At 42.4% G+C, this 19,228-nt stretch overlaps 1 protein-coding gene across 1 annotated transcript in view; it reads right to left on the minus strand.

Moving 5' to 3' along the window:
• RPS6KB1 (ribosomal protein S6 kinase B1) overlaps positions 1-19,228 on the minus strand; it is a 62,236-nt gene that overhangs the window by 18,767 nt on the left and 24,241 nt on the right. The window contains 3 exon segments of the mRNA XM_017877453.1: positions 873-973; positions 2,405-2,462; positions 5,966-6,113. Coding sequence (XP_017732942.1) covers positions 873-973; positions 2,405-2,462; positions 5,966-6,113 — 307 coding nt within the window.

Consider the following 19,228-nt stretch of genomic DNA (forward strand, 5'->3'; position numbering starts at 1 on the left):
AAGACTCCATCTCAAAAAAAAAAAAAAAAAAAAACCAGTAACCTGATCCCTACTAAACATCATATTTCCAAAGTTTTATCAAATACTTTGATTCAATTTCAATCCTTTTTCCAGCATTAATAAAACCTACAGTAAGAAGCATAGCTTCTAATATTTACATATTTTCATTTTCTTTTTTCTTTTTTTTTTTGAGACGGAGTCTTGCTCTGTCGCCCAGGCTGGAGTGCAATGTCATGATCTTGGCTCACTGCAACTTTCGCCGCCTGGGTTCAGGTGATTCTCCCACCTCAGCCTCCTGAGTAGCTGGGATTACAGGCACCCACCATCATGCCCAGCTAATTTTTTTTTTGTAGTTTTGTAGAGATGGGGTTTCACCATGTTGGCCAGGCGTCTTGAACTCCTGACCTCAGGTGATCCACCCACCTCAGCCTCCCAAAGGGCTGGGATTACAGGTGTGAGCCACTGCGTCCAGCCAATATTTACATATTTTCATTATTAAAACTCAACTTATATAATTAATACTCACTTTTCAATTTAAGTAACAAGCCAAAATTAATGTTTAGACTGGCTTTTACAATCTAAAACATTATACAACATTTTATGTAAGGATTCCAAAATATGAAAACTATAATGAGTAAGGATTAAACTAAAAAAGGCAGTTGAGCGACTATTACCCTCAACTTCTTTTACTCTCGCCAAGCGTAATTACCTAAAGACTTAAAACATCAGCAAGTACTATTATGCCATAAATTCTGAGGGAGGAAATACACAAAATAGAGAGATGAATATGGGGCTTTGAAAATGGCCATGACCTGTGTGGGAGGATTTTAAGATGATTATTTACTATAGAATTGTTTACGGTATGTCTCCACCTTGGTGATTAAGCATGATATTCTCCGGCTTCAGGTCTCTGTAGATGATCCCCTTTTGATGTAAATGCCCCAAAGCCATGGAGATTTCTGCCAAGTAAAAGCTGGAAACAAAAGTGATTTAATAAAATTAAAAAAGAGTGTAATCTATCCAAAGCAGTTTATGTATGGAGCAAAATTCCTTGAAAGAAACAGACATGCACCAAAGACCAAATTAGTGGGGTAGGGGGATGTGTGGGAAAAAGAGATGGCATAGGATGCTGCCAAAAGGCATGGGGACATTTATGTTTCACTCATTTTAGTGAAACTATAAAGTGCTTTACTTTGCCATTAGAATATACTGCTAAAATAGCAAAGATGTCCAGAATATGCTAAACTGACATTGGTCATGTTCTGTTCTGTCTGTGTAGGAATTAAGCTAAGAGTCATTCATTTCAAAGCAAATTTCTCCCATCCACACCCAACTTTAAAATCCCATAGGAAATAGGAACTTTGTTATTCTCAGAGACCAAGTCTTGATTTCAAAAGGGATCTTATAACCTGACCCTTAGAAGCCCACTCATCCCTTACTTAATACAGCTACATATTTATAGACAGCTTAGGCCCACAGTATCTGCCCTCCCTCCTGCCAGCCAGCCCACAACTATAAACTGTGTGACACTCAAATTTATCTACCTCAAAAGAATAAAGGGCTGAATCAACCCTGTCTGGATTCGAAAAGCACAAGGCACTGCAATACTGGCTGCATAACAATGTTGCAATCCTGCAGATTACTCCAGGATGGAGAGGGTGTGTCCTAGAGGACTGAGGCAGTTTCACAGCCAGCAGGACCACAAACAGCCTCCAACACGGCTCAGTGAGCCTCCTCCAAAAAAGGGCACTTCATCCCTAAGGCTTCTGTGTTAGAAAAGGCCTGAAATTAAACAATGGAATGCAGTTTTGGTAATCAAGGTAGAAAAAAACATTTAAGTGTTGTTTTCTATTAAATTAATGTGTAGGATAAACTGATTTATTGTGACCCAAGATTGTTGTTTCACAAAAGGATGTGCATATTTTTAATTTGAAGCAGATGACATGTTTAGAAATAGGAGGGTAAATCCCATCCTGACTATATAATCAATCCACAGATGATATGCCCAGGCTTATCACCTCCCTAAGACTGCACCTTGAGAAATAGCCTAAAAAAAAAGGAGATGATTTCTGATAATTTCCATTGTTCCACACATAAAGGTTCACTGGAAAACCACACTCACCCACAGCCAAGGCAGGCAGCTTACCAATTCAAGGAAAGAAAGCCGCAATGAGAATGGTTCTGTTAGGAACAACTGGTGTGAAGAGCGTTCCACTCAAGCCTAAGGGCAAAGGAATGATGTGACCTCCATAGTTGCCCAGTCCCAAAACTGCTTCTCCCCCTTGAGGTCCTGAGTGACTGACTGGCTCCAGATCAATTTACTGAATCATGTAGATGCCCATAGTGGGAATGGGGCTTTGCTTGTAATTACCTGAATCTATGCAACCACAAAAAGTTCACTTACCAGGCAGTGTCTTCCATAAATATTCCCTCTCTTTCTAACTGCATAAATAGTTCTCCTCCTGTAAAGAAAAAGAAAAAACATTAGAAATGAAACTATTTATTTCCAACCCACTTCTAATGAGAGTTTGTGCTTTCCTTCTAACCATAATTAAAAGACATCAGTTCCTTAAAATGAAAACAGATCCTAAAATTACAGGTTTTAAAACTAAGTCCTCAGGATTCTATTTTAGTAGCATTCTTATTCTTCTGTGACACACATATGTTTAAAACTAGAACTGGCTTGGAATTCCAGGTTTTATATCTACAAACTTTAAAATATTTGTAGATTCCAGACCTGAGGTTAAAAAAAAAATCTTGATTAAAGACTCTAACATTTTACCCATAAGTAGAAAAATGACAGTCTACAATTAAATCACCCTTACTAATTTTAGTCAACGCTCATATTTCGTATTTTCAGAACCCTTAAATAAACAGAATGAACCTTGGCAGTGGCCTAGTAAAAATCATGGCACAATTTGAGTATCAAAATAAATAATGATAATAAAGGGTTATATCACATTGAATGATATTAGAATACCTAAGTCCATAATAACATAAATAAAGGAATACATAAATTTTTTAAATGGGGAAGAAGAATGTCAAGTAGAATTACAGTAGAATGCCAAGTAATAAATGAAGAAGGCATGACGGAATAAGAAAGATTACTTGCCAAACATCACAATTAATTGTTGCAGGCAAGAATCAATGTATGTCAAAACTGAATGTGGGCCGGGCGCAGTGGCTCACTCCTGTAATCCCAGCAATTTGGGAGGCCAAGGTGGGCAGATCATCTGAGGTCAGGGGTCATCTCTACTAAAAATAAAAAAATTAGCTGGGTGTGGTGGTGCATGCCTGTAATCCCAGTTACCTGGGAGGCTGAGGCAGGAGAATCACTTGAACCTGGGAGGCGGAGGTTGCAGTGAGCTGAGATCGCGCCACTGCACTCCAGCCTGGGCGACAGAGTGAGTGAGACTCCGTCTCAAAAAACAACAACAACAACAACAAAAATGAACATGAAAGCTTGATGAAAGATATTTAAATCTCAAAGCATCTCCTCTAAAGATACTTATTAATTACAAAGGCAAAAATGTCACCAGGGAAAAAATCAGCAGACACCACTTTATATATGTGATCAAAGTTAACATCACAATTAATGGAACAAAGATATAAATATCATGTACCTCTTGATCTGAAGCATTAAGGAGGACACAATATCACTTCAATGGTCCTGCCAAAATTGCATAACCTGAATCTAATACTAAGGAAACATCAGCTAAACCCGAAGCATTCTACAAACTAACTGGCCTGTACTAATCAAAAATGTCAACATCATGAAAGTCAAAGAAAGACTGAGGAAATGTTCCAGATTAAAGGAAACTAAGTTATAATTGCATCAGTGTTAATTTCCTATTTCTGATCATTTTAGTATAGTTATGTAAGATACTGTCCTTGATTTTAGAAAATATACACTGAATAGGCTGGGCGCAGTGGCTCACACCTGTAATCCCAGCACTTTGGGAGGCCGAGGTGGGCGGATCACCTGAGGTCAGGAGTTTGAGACCAGCCTGGCCAACATGGTGAAACCCCATCTCTACTAAAAATTAGCCGGGCATGGTAGTGGGTGCCTGTAATCCCAGCTACTCGGGAGGCAGAGGTTGTAGTGAGCCCAAGATTGCGCCATTGCACTCCAATCTGGGCGACAGAGTGAGACTCCATCTCAAAAAAATAAAATAAAATAAAACATACACTGAAATTTTAGTGGTAAAGGGAAATCATGTCTGTAACACTCTCTTAAACAGTTCAAAAAAATTATGTATGCATGCATATATATATGTATACACATATATACATATCTATAAATACAACAAAATAAATGTGGTGAAATGGTAACATTTGGGGAATCTAGGTGAGAAATATATAGGAATTCTTTGAGAGAGTGTGTGTGTGTGAGACTGAGTCTCGCTGTGTTGCCCAGGTTAGAGTATAGTGGTGCGATCTCAGCTCACCACAACCTCTGCCTCCCAGGTTCAAGCAATTCTCCTGCCTCAGCCTCCCAAGTAGCTGGGATTACAGGAGTGCACCACCATGCCGGCTAATTTTTCTATTTTTAGTAGAGACAGGGTTTCACTATGTTGGCCAGACTGGTCTCAAACTCCTGACCTCATTATCTGTCCTCCTTGGCCTCCCAAACTGCTAGGACTACCAGCATGAACCACTAAGCCTGGCACAGGAATTCTTTATACTACTGTTAAAACTTTTTGTGTTAAGTATGAAATTATGTCAAAATAAAGTTTTTCCAGGCGGGCATGGTGGCTCACACTTATAATCCCAGCACTCTGGGAGGCCAAGGCGGGCAGATCACCTGAGATCAGGAGTTCAAAACCAGCCTGGCCAACATGGTGAAAGCTCGGCTCTACTAAAAATACAAAAAAATAGCCAGGTGTGGTGGCGCATGCCTGTAGTCCCAGCTAATTGGGAGGCTGAGGCAGGAGAATTGCTTGAACCTGGGAGGCGGAAGTTGCGGTGAGCTGAAATCACGCCTCTGCACTCCATCCTGGGTGAGAAGAGTGAAACTCCACCTTCAAAAAACAAACAAAAAAAGTTTTTCCAACAGCAATAGTCACAAAAAAGTTGCTACATTCTGCAGCTTTCTGTTCCATGTTCCATGTTACTGCAAAATCTTTCTCAGAGAACTGCACTGTGTTTGCTAGAAATAGATACCTGTGGCCAGGCGCAGGGCCTCATACCTGTAATCCCAGCACTTTGGGAGGCTAAGTCAGGTGGATCACCTGAAGTCGGGAGTTCGAGACCAGCCTGACCAACATGGCGAAACCCCATCTTTACTAAAAATACAAAAATTAGCCGGGCGTGGTGGCACATGCCTGCAATCCCAGCTACTCAGGAGACTGAGGCAGGAGAATCGCTTGAACCCGGGAAGTGGAGGCTGCAGTGAGCCAAGATCACACCATTGCACTCCAGCCTGGGCGACGAGCAAAACTCCGTCTCAAAAAAAAAAAAAAAAAAGAAATAGATACCTGTGATCTAGAAATGATACGGAAGCAACAGGTTCCTACGAGGTGGAAGGCCCTGGGAAATGTGGATGATCTCCATTGTAAGCTACATACCCCATCACTAAGGCTACGTTAAACTAAAAAGTCTTGTTTAAAGACCCAATTCCAAAAATAGTTATGTTAAATAATCCTCCCAATGATTTAAATTACAGTATCTTACCCCAGTACAATTTGATGGCTCTGCATCACTTAGGTATTTGTTTTTCTGTTAAGTGAATGATTACAAAGGAATTAAAATAAAATTTTACAGATGAGGGAAAAAAAATCTTTAGTTTCTTCCATATTTGTCTGCCAATAGAAACGTGGTCACATCTGAATTTTGTCCTTCAGTGTACTCATCAATTTTAAGTACTATTTGATCGTAATGGGAAAAGTATTTTCCATTGAAAATAACATTTTGACCCAGTTTCTGGAGTCAGTGCAAATAATTACACCAAACTCTGTGTACTGACCACTGAGATACTCAAGGATGAGGTAGAGTTTTCCACCAGTCTGAAAGGCATAAATTAAATCCACGATGAAGGGATGCTTTACTTCCTCCAGAATATTCCGTTCTGCTTTTGTATGAGCTGTATCTTTAGCATTTCTCACTATCATTGCCTAAAGGAAAAGAGATGATCTATAAGAACAAAGTAGTGAACATTTTTATTCTATAGTAACTGGAAAATCTATTTTGTGTTTTTCTTGCCAATATTGAACTATTAACCATAGTTCCCACTAGAAACTGAGATGGGGTAATAGAAAATGTTCACTTTATATATGCCTCTGTGCAGTTTGGATTTTTTTGCAGTGAACATGTAAATGAATTACCTAAAGAGACTTTTTAAAAAAGAAATCTGTAGCCTGTAATCCCAGCACTTTGGGAGGCCGAGACGGGCGGATCACGAGGTCAGGAGATCGAGACCATCCTGGCTAACACGGTGAAACCCTGTCTCTACTAAAAAATACAAAAAAAAATTAGCCGGGCGAGGTGGCGGGCGCCTGTAGTCCCAGCTACTCGGGAGGCTGAGGCAGGAGAATGGCGTGAACCAGGGAGGTGGAGCTTGCAGTGAGCTGAGATCCGGCCACAGCACTCCAGCCTGGGCGGCAGAGCGAGACTCCGTCTCAAAAAAAAAAAAAAAAAAAAATCTGTAATCAGATCAAGTTTGTTCATATATTCACAAACGACTAAGTGTCTATCATGCTCCAGGCTGTGCCAAGAAAGCAGAATAGAAAGAATGCCCTGTCCATAGGAGCCCAAAAGTCAACAGGAGCCCAAAGTCTCAGGGAAAAAAAGACAAGTCAATGTAGGTAAGCGCAGGATGGTAAGGGTAAACAGGGGAATTACATCTGACCTACCAAAAAGTCTTGCTTGAAAATTATTAAAATGAAATGTGGCCTGGACACATTGGCTCATGTCTATAATCCCAGCACTTAGGTGGGCAGAGGCAGGAGGATCGCTTGAGCCCAGGAGTTCAAGATCTGCCTGGTAACAAGCGTGACCCCATTCTCCACAAAAATGGTAAAAAAAAAAAAAGAAAAAAATGTAGAAGGTAAAAAATAAGGCATTCCAGTGCAAAAAAGGCTTGATAGGACAGGATATGTGTGGGGAATCTACAAGTAGTTCAGTATGGTTAGAAGTAGTTAGCAATTAGGCTAGAGAAGTAGGTAGAGGCCAGGAAATGGAAGGTCTGGGCAAAGGAAGGTCTGGGTGAAATGAACAAACCTTTGGCTTTACGAAAGACACATCTAGTAGCAGTAGGGAGTATTAGGAAAGAAATGAGACTAGTTAGGAGGCTAGTATAATAAACCAACTAAGAAGATCTGTAAGAAAATGAAGATAGAAAAAAATGAAAGGTTAATACATAATTTGCATTTGCTGACAAACTAGATATGAGAAGAAATGATGATACCTTTATTTCTGCGTAATAGGATAGATAATGGTGCCATTCAGTATCGGCAAATGAAAGTGAAAAAGTTTTGCAAGAATGATGCCCTGTTTTAGACATGCCAGGTATAAGTTCCAGGAAGTTACCCCGATGGTACATCTCCATAGGTAATATGGAAAGCAAATACACAGGTTATTGGTTGCAGCATTATCTGTGAAAGTGAAATACTGGAAACAGCCTAAATGCTCAGACATAGGATACTAGCCGAAAAACTATGGAATCTACACAACATGTAACAAAGCTATAAAAATAAGAAAACTCGGCCGGGCACGTTGGCTCATGCCTGTAATCCCAGCACTTTGGGAGGCCGAGGCGGGCAGATCACAAGGTCAGGAGATCGAGACCATCCTGGCTAACATGGTGAAACCCCGTCTCTAAAAAAAAAAAATCAGCCGGGCATGGTGGCATGTGCCTGTAGTCCCAGCTACTCGGGAGGCTGAGGCAGTAGAATGGCATGAACCTGGGAGGTGGAGCTTGCAGTGAGCCGAAATCGCACCACTGCATTCCAGTCTGGGAGACAAAATAAATAAATAAATAAAATAAAATAAGAAAATCTCTATAAAACAAGATACAAAAGAGTATTTAAAAGTACAACAGCATGGATACTATGCTATCTACTGTACAAGAAAGGGGAAATGAGAATATATTTATAATATGTATCTGCTTATACCTGCAAAAATGAAGACAACTAAGACAAACTAAAAGCTAATGATAATGGAAGGGAAGGAAAAGAAATAAGACTTTTGAGTATACCTTCTGAGTAAAACCTCAATGGTTTTATCATACATTTTTTTCTTTCCTAAATCAATTACAGTAATTATAAAATGTAGATTTTCTTTTGAACCATATTAATGTTTAATGTATTCCAAAAATAAAATAAAATCAACAAGGTTGAGGGGTGGGAAGTACAACTGAATACAAAAGGAATACATAAATTTGACTATTACACCAACAACTTTACCACAGAAAGAGAAAGAGAAAAAAGATATAAGAGAAAAAGATTCTTTTCTTTTTTTAGATGGAGTCTCACTCTGTCACCCACACTGCAACCTCCGCCTCCCAGGTTCAAGCGATTCTCCTGCCTCAGCCTCCCAAGTAGCTGGGACTACAGGCACCCGCCACCACGCCTGGCTAATTTTTGTATTTTTAGTAGAGATGGGGTTTCACCATGTTGGCCAGGCTGATTTCAAACTCCTGAGCTCATGATCCGCCTGCCTCGGCCTCCCAAAGTGCTGGGATTACAGGCGTGAGCCACTGCGCCCAGTGAGAAAAAGATATTTAAGTAATTGTAGACTGCACACCCTTAGTGGCCTATATGTAAGCACACAAAAAATTTCCAAATAAATATTAAATCAAACTTAGGTTTGTAGCTGGAAATACTATTGGTATTATAATTTTCATTATGCATATACTGTACAACTGAACAAATGACTGCATTTATTTATGTTGTTACCAGAGTTCTCACTGTAGAAAAAAGGAGATCCAAATACGAACTGAAAGAAGAATGTGGCCGGGCGCAGTGGCTCACACCTGTAATCCCAGCACTTTGGGAGGCTGAGGCGGGTGGATCACAATGTCAGGAGTTCAAGACCAGCCTGGCCAAGATGATGAAAACCTGTCTCTAATAAAAATACAAAAATTAGCCAGGCATGGCGGCGGCAGCCTGTAATCCCAGCTACTCAGGAGGCAGAGGGAGACAGTTGCTTTAACCAAGGAGGTGGAGGCTGCAGTGAGCCGAGATCACACCACTGCACTCCAGCCTGGGGGACAGAGCAAGACTCCGTCTCAAAAATAAAAAAATAAAAATAAAGAAGAATGCTATGGAATTGGACTAGAATTAGGGCTAAAAATATGAAGCACTTTGGGAAGCCAAGGCAGGCAGATCACCATGTTTGCCGGAAGTTTGAGACCAGCCTGCCCGACATGGTGAAATCTCATCTCTACTAAAAATACAAGAATTAGCCAGGTGAGATGGTGCGCACCTGTACTCCCAGTTACTCCAGAGGCTGAGGCACGAGAATCACTGAAACCCGGGAGGTAGAGGTTGCAGTGAGCTGAGGCAGCCTGGGGTCCGGGGCTGTGGAGAGACATGATCACGCCACTGCACTCAAGCCTGGGCAACAGAGGAAGACCCGTCTCAAAAAAAAAAAAAAAAAAAAAAAGGGCCAGGTGCAGTGGCTTACGCCTGTAATCCCAGCAGTTTGGGAGGCTGAGGCGGGTAGATCATGAGGTCAGGAGTCCAAGACCAGCCTGGCCAACATAGTGAAACCCCATCTCTACTAAAAATACAAAAATCAGCTGGGTGTGGTGGCATGTGCCTGTAATCCCAGCTACTCAGGAGGCTGAAGCAGGAGAATTGCTTGAACCTGGGAGGTGGAGGTTGCAGTGAGCCAAGACCACATCATTACACTCCAGCCTGGGCAACAGAGTGAACCTCCATCTCAAAGAAAAAGAAAAAAACATTTTAAAGGGAGTATAGGGCCAGGAATAGTGGCTCATGTCTGTAATCCTGGCACTTTGGGAGGTCAAGGTGGCTGGATCACAGGGTCAAGAGATCGAGACCATCCTGGCCAACATGGTAAAACCTCATCTCTACTAAAAATACAAAAAATTAGCTGGGCGTGGTGGCCCACGCCTGTAGTCCCAGTTACTCTGAAGGCTGAGGCAGGAGGATCGCTTGAACCTGGGAGGCAGAAGTTGCAGTGAGCTGAGGTCACACCACTGCACTCCAGCCTGGTGACAAAGCGAGACTCTGTCTCAAGAAAAAAACAAAAGGAAAAAAAAAAAGGAGTATAAAAAATCTTTACAGAAGAATGACAATATAGAAAAAAATACAGAAAAAATGGAAAAGTGTCCATTTTATAATCACTACAGTAATATTTGATTTGGGCAAGAAATAATCCAGATAAAACCATTAAGTAAAGATTATTATGGGACAGAATATTCACACTGTTTCTATCATTCCATAGATCACTTGTTAATTACAAAAGAAAAAAGAGGCCTGGAACAGAGGCTCACGTCTGTAATCCCAACACTTTGGGAGGCCGAGGAGGGCGGATCACCTGAGGTCAGGAGTTTGAGACCAGCCTGGCCAACATGGCGAAACACCGTCTCTACTACAATTACAAAAATTAGGCAGGCGTGGTAGCAGGCACCTGTAATCCCAGCTACTTGGGGGGGCTGAGGCAGGAGAATCGCTTGAGCCCAGGAGGTGGAGGTTGCAGTGAGCCAAAATTGCGCCACTGCACTCCAGCCTGGGCAACAGAGTGAGTGAGAGTTTCCTTCTCAAAAAAAAAAAAAGCCCTTATTCTTAGGAGATATATAGAAGAAATTAGGGTTGAAGTGCTATGAAATCCGCAGTTAACTCTCAAGTTGTACAGCAAGAAAATTTATTAAAGTTAAAAACGTGAATATTCATAGATATACATATATGTGGGGGCAGGTAGAAAGGGAGGGACACACAGACAAAGAAAATATGGCAAAATGGTAACAAATGCTGATCACTGAACTATTCTTGCAACTCTGAAAAGCTTAAAAAATTTCAAAGGTGTATTATTTTGAACTGCTCAGGAGGTTTAAATTTTGAATTTTAAAATAAGCAATCCATTGTGAGGAAGTCTGAGAAGCCACAGACTAAGAGAGAAGATGAAAAATAAGTAACGTAGAATCACAGTAATCAAAGTAACAGAGTTTCAAAATGCTGTGGTCAGTAGCTTCAATGCGAAAGAAAGTTAAATTAAGGACGAACTCAGTAAAGACAACTGGATTCAACAACTGGGACATCAGTGATGACCTAGGGTACGGGAGCTTCGCTCAAACAGCAGAGTTGGGCCACGTGCCTTGGCCCACACCTATAATCCAGCACTTCGGGAGGCCGAGGTAAGTGGATCTCTTGAGGCCAGCAGGAATTCAAGACAAGCCTGGCCAATATGGTGAAACCCCATCTCTACTAAAGATACAAAAATTAACCAGATACAGTGGCACGCCCCTGTAATCCCAGCTACTCAGGAGGCTGAAGCACGAGAATTGCTTGAACCTGGAAGGCAGAGGCTGCAGTGAGCCAAGATAGGGCCACTGCACTCCAGCCTGGGTAAGAGGGCAAGGCTTTGTCTAAAAAACAAAAAAATAAAATAAAATAGAATCAGGCATGGTGACATGTGCCTGTGGTCCCAGCTACTTGGGAGGCTGAGGTTGCAGGGTTGCTTGAACACAGGAGTTGGAGGCTGTAGTGTACTATGATCGTATCTGAGAACAGCCACTGCACTCCAACCTGGTCAAATAATGAGACTGTCTCTTAAAAAAAAAAAAAGGTAGAATCATAAATCAAAATACAGTAGTGAAAAAAGAATAATGCCTATAATCCCAGCACTTTGGGAGGCTAAGGCGGGTGGACTGCTTGAGCTCAGGAGTTCGAGACCAGCCTGGCCAACATGGTAAAACCCCGTCTCTACAAAAACAAAAATTAGTTGGGCATGGTGACACGCACCTGTGATTCCAGCCAGTTGGGAGGCTAAGGCTGGAGAACTGCTTGAACCCAGGAGGCAGTGAGCCGAGATCACGCCACTGCACTCCAGCCTGGGTGACAGATTTTTACTCAAAAATTAAAATTAAATTAAAAAAAAAAAAACTGGAAGTCAAAGGAAATCACATCGGACATCCTTAAGTAGGAAGAGAGGCAGTTGGCTAAAAAGAGTAGAGGGGCTGATAGGAAAGGCTCCAAACAGTTGTAGAGAATGGAAGGATTTATCTAAGGATATGCAGAAAAATTGCTGGGAAGTGCTTGGGGTCGAGGTGAGTTGGGGTCATAGAGTTTTCCCAACAGCAATCTATAGGTTTGTGTGATTTCTGCTAGTAATGCTCAGTAGCTGAGATATAGCAATAAAGGCACACTGACAAGTGAGCTGATGCAGATTAGGGTTTTCCTGAGCAGGTCAGTGGAGCTACCAACTGATAAAGTGGCCGATTATGCCCATAAGGCTGGATTCAGAATAAAGTGAAATAAGAAGGGGTCTAAAAAGTTGAGGGCAAAAACAGAAAAGTCAAAGAACTAAAGGGCTTAGGGCCAAAAAACAGGCAATGTAGGAATCAAGTAAGTGAAAAGTGAGAAAGTTATTGTTCTATGAAACCACAATATTTCAGAGGTGGAGAGTATCTTTGGCCAAAGGTTCTAAAATGTACAGTGGGAGGTGAACTAATGCCGTAGGCAATAGTATTTTGCTTCCATGGTATATTTTTGTTGCAACTGGTAGGGTCAGGTGATGACTGCTGATAGTCTTTTCCTCACTATTCCACTCTAAGCAAATACCTGAATGGTACCATTCCTATAAGAAGTAAACAGTCCCAGGAGGACTAATAAATCCAGAATGTCCAGATTGAAACAACTCACTTAAGGGGACACGTGGTTCTACTCTGATTTCATCTTAAAGGCTGGGGGAAGAGGTATACTCTTACCACACAGTCAGGTCAGAGGGGTTAGTACTCTGCCTCCAGGATAATTAAAATCAGAAGGAAGGAACTCAAAGGGAGCCTACAGTCATCTTACTTGAGGATTCAGGAAGGAAAGTCCTGAACTTAACCCTAATGACATCTTTATTTTCATTATTTTTGCTATAAGCTTGCTTTCAAGGACAAGGAAGGAGACAGTATCAGATCCTCTAGCCAGGATTAAGAAAAGAACCCCAAGAATGGGAAACAATGGCAACCAAGCAAAACCAGAGGCAAACAGCTTAGGTCCTAGATCCCTGGGCCCCAAAATGAGGCCTGATACTTAGCAGTAATTAAATCTATGGATTTCCCAATATACCACCCCCACTTACCATGGGTGGGGAAAAAAAACCCAACACTCTTTTTTCACTAGATGTGCCAAAAACATACTTCACCCAAGATCTAATTATGCCTAATATGGTCAGGCCTGATTATCCGATATAAATAACACACACAAGGAATGAATCACTTAAGAATCTTGACCAGGCCGGGTGCGGTGGCTCAAGCCTGTAATCCCAGCACTTTGGGAGGCCGAGACGGGCGGATCACGAGGTCAGGAGATCGAGACCATCCTGGCTAACACGGTGAAACCCCGTCTCTACTAAAAAATACAAAAAACTAGCCGGGCGAGGTGGTGGGCGCCTGTAGTCCCAGCTACTCGGGAGGCTGAGGCAGGAGAATGGCGTAAACCCAGGAGGCAGAGCTTGCAGTGAGCTGAGATCTGGCCACTGCACTCCAGCCCGGGCGACAGAGGGAGACTCTGTCTCAAAAAAAAAAAAAAAAAAAGAATCTTGACCAGAGGCTGGGCACAGTGGCTCACACCCGTAATCCCAGGACTTTAGGAGGCTGAGGCAGGCAGATCACTTAAGGTCAGGAGTTTGAGACCAGCCTGGCCAACATGGTGAAACCCCGTCTCTACCAAAAATACAAAAAGTAGCCAGGTGTGGTGGTACACACCTGTAGTCCCAGCTATTTGGGAGGCTGAGGCACGAGAATCACTGGAACCCAAGAGGCAAAGGTTGCAGTGAGCTGAGATTGCTCCACTGCACTCCAGCCTGGGTGATGGAGTGAGACTCTGTTTCAAATAAAAAAAGAAATCTTGACCAGTACTTCTTTCAATATTTCTGGAACAAGCACTATTATGCTGCCTTCAATTCTATACCTAACATGTTTTACAGATTAAAAAATCATTAATGTAAAACAATTCCAACAGGAAAGTCAGATAGCAGATATCAATGCCAACCCACTGAAGCAGAAACTGATGTTAAGAATAGCTAGATGGCTTTTTAAAGACAATTACCAATAAAATTGTGGTAACAATATTTGTTCCTCAGCTTTCAAACTGAGGAGTCATTTATACTGCCTAAATAAAAATCAGCAAGAAGGACCAAAGTTTTACAAGTCTTATAATTTTTTTAAAAAGTCATTTTGATTGTCTTTGAAAGTAGTTCTCCACTGGAAGTTTTAAGTCAGTGGAGGCCGGGCGCAGTGATTCATGCCTGTAATCCCAGCAAAAGGAGAGTGGATCACCTGAGGTCAGGAGTTCGAGACTAGCCTGGCCAACATGGCAAAGCCCTGCCTCTACTAAAAATACAAAAATTAGCTGGGTGTAGTGGGTGCCTGTAATCCCAGCTACTCAAGAGGTTGAGGCAGAAGAATCACTTGAACCCGGGAAAAAAAAAAGGACAGTAGAATCTTTTCAGGAATCAATCCCAAACAAGAATAAGAAAACAAACACACACATAATCCATCAGTAATACTAGAAGACATGTGGAATCTCACACCTGAAAAGATAGAGTGGGGATAAAGTAATGGTCCATGATGTAGCAGAGTGGGGTAAGATCAAACCTAAGTGCCTGCAAAGGGGAATACACAAAAGAAGTTGAATCTATCTACAGAACCCCAGTAAAGCAAGGTTCAAACATTAGAGGTAAAACTAGAAGAAAGGGAAAAAATTAGAGGAATTGGAGACTGTAGAAGGCAGAAGGTGGAGGGCTAAAAACAGGGAGATCATCTGCAACTCTGTAAAAGGAACAGACAGACCAAAAAGACTCCCACCTCCACACTAAGTCGAAGAACTAACCCTAGGAGAGGTAAATTCTCCGAGACAAAAAAGAGTGAAAGATTAGATCCACAGAGTAAAGTGCTAATGTAAAAACTCGAGTTTGGTGAAAGCCCGCGTGTTGAGAGGTAAGAGCTCCATCTTCTCTCACTCAGCTCCAGAATGCTTTTTCCAGGCAAAAGAATGGTGGGTCTTTCTTAGCACCAACTGATCCTCCCCAGAAAAAAGATCTACAGACAGTATTTATTTATTTATTTGAAATTGAGTTTCGCTCTTGTTGTCCACACTGGAGTGCAACGGTGCGATCTCCGCTCACTGCAACCTCTGCCTCCCAGGCTCAAGCGATTCTCCTGCCTCAGCATCCCTAAACCAGCTGGCCAGGCTGGTTTTGAAGTCCTGACCTCAGGTGATCAACCTGCCTCAGCCTCCCAAAGTGCTGGGATTACAGGCGTGAGCCATGGCACCCAGCCCTACAGACGCTATTATTTGAAGTTCTTGATCAAGTGCCAGCTAACCACTTGACTACCCTGCAGAGAAGCTTACACACACAGAACTTCTGATCAGCTTTTCAGAGTTCTACTCTGAAACATGAATAATTGGGCCAGGCACAGTGGATGGATTATTGAGGCCTAGGCGGACAGATCACTTGAGGTCAGGAGTTCGAGATCAGGCCGACAACATGGTGAAACCCTGTCACTACTAAAAATGCAAAAATTAGCCAGGCATGGTGGCGCATGCCTGTAATCCCAGCTACTTGGGTGGCTGAGGCACAAGAATCACTTGAACCCAGGAGGTGGAGATTGTAGTGAGCCAAGACTGTGCCACCACTGCACTCCAGCCTAGACGACAGAGCAAGACTCCATCTCAAAAAAAGAAGAAAGAATAATCAATGAATGACACCAGACATCTAAAGAAGGCCTCTAACATGGAACAAAGTGACTAAAACTGACTAAATCAAAGTCAAAGAAAACAGAACTCAAAAAAGAACATGCATAAAACAAAAGAATATTTCAAAAAATTGTAATTAAAACTGAGGCAGGCTAGGTGTGGTGGCTCACACCTGCAATCTCAGCACTTTGGGAGGCCGAGGCAGATGGATTGCCTGAGGTCAGGAGTTCAAGACCAGTCTGGCCAACATGGTGAAACCCCATATCTGCTAAAAAATACAAAAATTAGCTGGGTGTGGTAGAAGGCGCCTGTAATCCCAGCTACTCAGGAGGCTGAGGCAGGAGAATCGCTTGAACCCAGGAGGCAGGGATTGCAATGAGCCAAGATTGCGCCACTGCACTCAAAATTGTGCAACAGAGTGAGACTCTGTCTCCAAAAAAAAAAATTAAAATTAAAATTAAAAAAATAATAAAACTCTCAGAGGGATAAAAGAAGATACTATACTCATAAAACAGGTTGCTATAAAACAAAAACAATAGAAAGAATTCTGGAGAATCACAAATACAACAGCTTTAAAAAAAAATTTAGTAGAATGGCTGGGCATGGTGGCTCACTCCTATAATCCCAGCACTTTGGGAGGCCAAGGCAGGCGGATCACCTAAGTCGGGAGTTTGTGACCAGCCTGACCAACATGGAGGAACCCTGTCTCTACTAAAAATACAAAATTAGCCGGGTGTGGTGGTGCACGCCTGTAATCCCAGCTATTGAGGAGGCTGAGGCAGGAGAATTGCTTGAACCCGGGAGGCGGAGGTTGCGATGAGCCAAGATAGCGCCATTGCACTCCAGCCTGGGCAACAAGAGCAAAACTTCGTCTCAAAAAAAAAATTCAGTAGAAGAAAGTAAACAACAAGACAAAGAAATGGAAATGTGGAAAAGATAAGAAAAATTAGATGATCAGTTAAGGAGATCGAACATCCAACTAATTGCAATTTCAAGAAGAGAAAACAGTGGGAAGGAAATTGTCAAATAAATCACCTAAGAAAATTTCCTAGAACTGAAAGACTAAAGCTTTAAGATTAAAAGAATAAAAATAGGCTGGGCACAGTGGCACACGCCTGTAATCCCAACACTTTGGGAGCCAAAACAGAACAACTACTTGAGGCCAGGAGTTCCAGGCCAGCCTGGGAAACAAAGGAAGACCTTGTCTCTATGAAACATTTTAAAGATGAACTGGGCATGGTGGCATGCGTCTGTAGTCCTGGCTACTCAGAAGTTGTGGCAGAAGGATTGCCTGAGCCCAGGAGTTACAGGTTACAGTGAGGTATGATTACACCACCTCTCTCCAGCCTGGGAAACAGAGTGAGACTCTGTCTCTTAAAAATAAAAAAATTAATTAATTTAATTAAATAGGCCACGCACAGTGGGTCACACCTGTAATTCAATCCCAGCACTTTGGGTGGCCGAGGCAGGTAGATCACTTGAGCCCAGGAGTTCAACACCAGCCTGGGCAACATGGTGAGTGCCCATCTCTACATTTTTTTATTAGCCAGGCCTGGTGGTGCGTGCCTGTGGTCCCAGCTACTCAGGAGACTGAGGTGGGAGGATAGCTTGAGCCCAGGAGTTTGAGGTTGCACTTAGCTATGATTGTGTCACTGCACTCCTGACTAGGTGACAGGGCGAGACCCTATCAAAAACTAAATAAAAATAATAAAGTCAAAGCAAGACACATCACTATAAAAACTTAGATCAGAAATAGGCCGGGCGCGGTGGCTCAAGCCTGTAATCCCAGCACTTTGGGAGGCCGAGACAGGCGGATCACGAGGTCAGGAGATCGAGACCATCCTGGCTAACACGGTGAAACCCCGTCTCTACTAAAATACAAAAAACTAGCCGGGCGAGGTGGCAGGCGCCTGTAGTCCCAGCTACTCCGAAGGCTGAGGCAGGAGAATGGCGTAAACCCGGGAGGCGGAGCTTGCAGTGAGCTAAGATCTGGCCACTGCACTCCAGCCTGGGAGACAGAGCCAGACTCCGTCTCAAAAAAAAAAAAAAACTTAGATCAGAAATAAAGAGAAAATCTTAAATATTTCCACAAAAAAATAGGCCATGCGTAAAGGACTGGGAATCAGAATGCCAAAGCACTTCAACAGAAACTCTCGAGTATAGAAGAAAATGAGCAAAATTCTAAGTGAAAATAATTCTCAACTCTAATAACATAATCAAGTAAATATAAACATAAAGAAATCTCAAATATGCAATATGGATATATTTTTATTATAAATGTATCTTTATGTATCTTTATGTACCTTTTCTGAGGGAGCCACTAGTAGAGTGTTACCAAAACAAGGGCATAAACTAAGAAAAAGGAAAAGCTATGGGATCCAGGAAACAAAAGATTCAACACTGAAGGAGCCAAGAGGATTCCAGGGATTGTGGTGAAGAAAGAGTCCAGTCATAACAGTTGTGACTAAAGAGCTACTACTCCAGATGGGAACAGGTGGATAGAAAGTTCCTAAGATATGCCTCTGGGAAATAAATGGAACCGATAGATTTTCTTATAAGTCTGATCAAAGAACACTAGACTGAAAGGCGTTTTACAAAATTGTTGTAAGGTATCAGAGGACAATAGTAGATTCAAAGAAAGCAAAACAAAATGAGAGGATGAGATAAAGGAGGGTGAAGTAAACAAGATTAATATCCTTAACTCTCATAAAAGAAAGTTAATACAGCCAGGAGCGGTGGCTCACGCCTGTAATCCCAACACTTTGGAAGGCCGAGGCAGGCCAATCCCCTGAGGTCAGGAGTTTGACACCAGCATGGCCAACATGGTGAAACCGCATTTCTACTAAAAATACAAAAATTAGCCAGGTGTGGTGGTGGGTGCCTGTAATCCCAGCCACTCAAGAAGCTGAAGCAGGAGAATCGCTTTAACCCGGGAGGTGGAGGTTGCAGTGAGTTGAGATCACGCCACTGCACTCCAGCCTGGGCAACAGTGAGGCTCTGTCTCTAAAAAAACAAAAAATTTGAAAACTGCTGAATTAAAAAGATAGCAGTTGGCCGGACGTGGTGGCTCATGCCTGTAATCCCAGCACTTTGGGAGGCGGAGGCAGGCGGATCACCTTAGGTCGGGAGTTCGAAACCAGCCTGACCAACATGGAGAAACCCCATGGAGAAATCGCATCTCTACTGAAAATGCAAAATTAGCTGGGCATGGTGGCATGCGCCTGTAATCCCATCTCCTAGGGAGGCTGAGGCAGGAGAATTGCTTGAACCTGGGAGGCAGAGGTTGCGGTGAGCCGAGATCACGCCATTGCACTCCAGCCTGAGCAACAAGAGCGAAACTCCGTTTCAAAAAA

The sequence above is a fragment of the Rhinopithecus bieti genome, unplaced genomic scaffold (assembly GCF_001698545.2).
Source record: "Rhinopithecus bieti isolate Rb0 unplaced genomic scaffold, ASM169854v2 scaffold_10657, whole genome shotgun sequence".
In the NCBI taxonomy this organism is placed as follows: domain Eukaryota; kingdom Metazoa; phylum Chordata; class Mammalia; order Primates; family Cercopithecidae; genus Rhinopithecus; species Rhinopithecus bieti.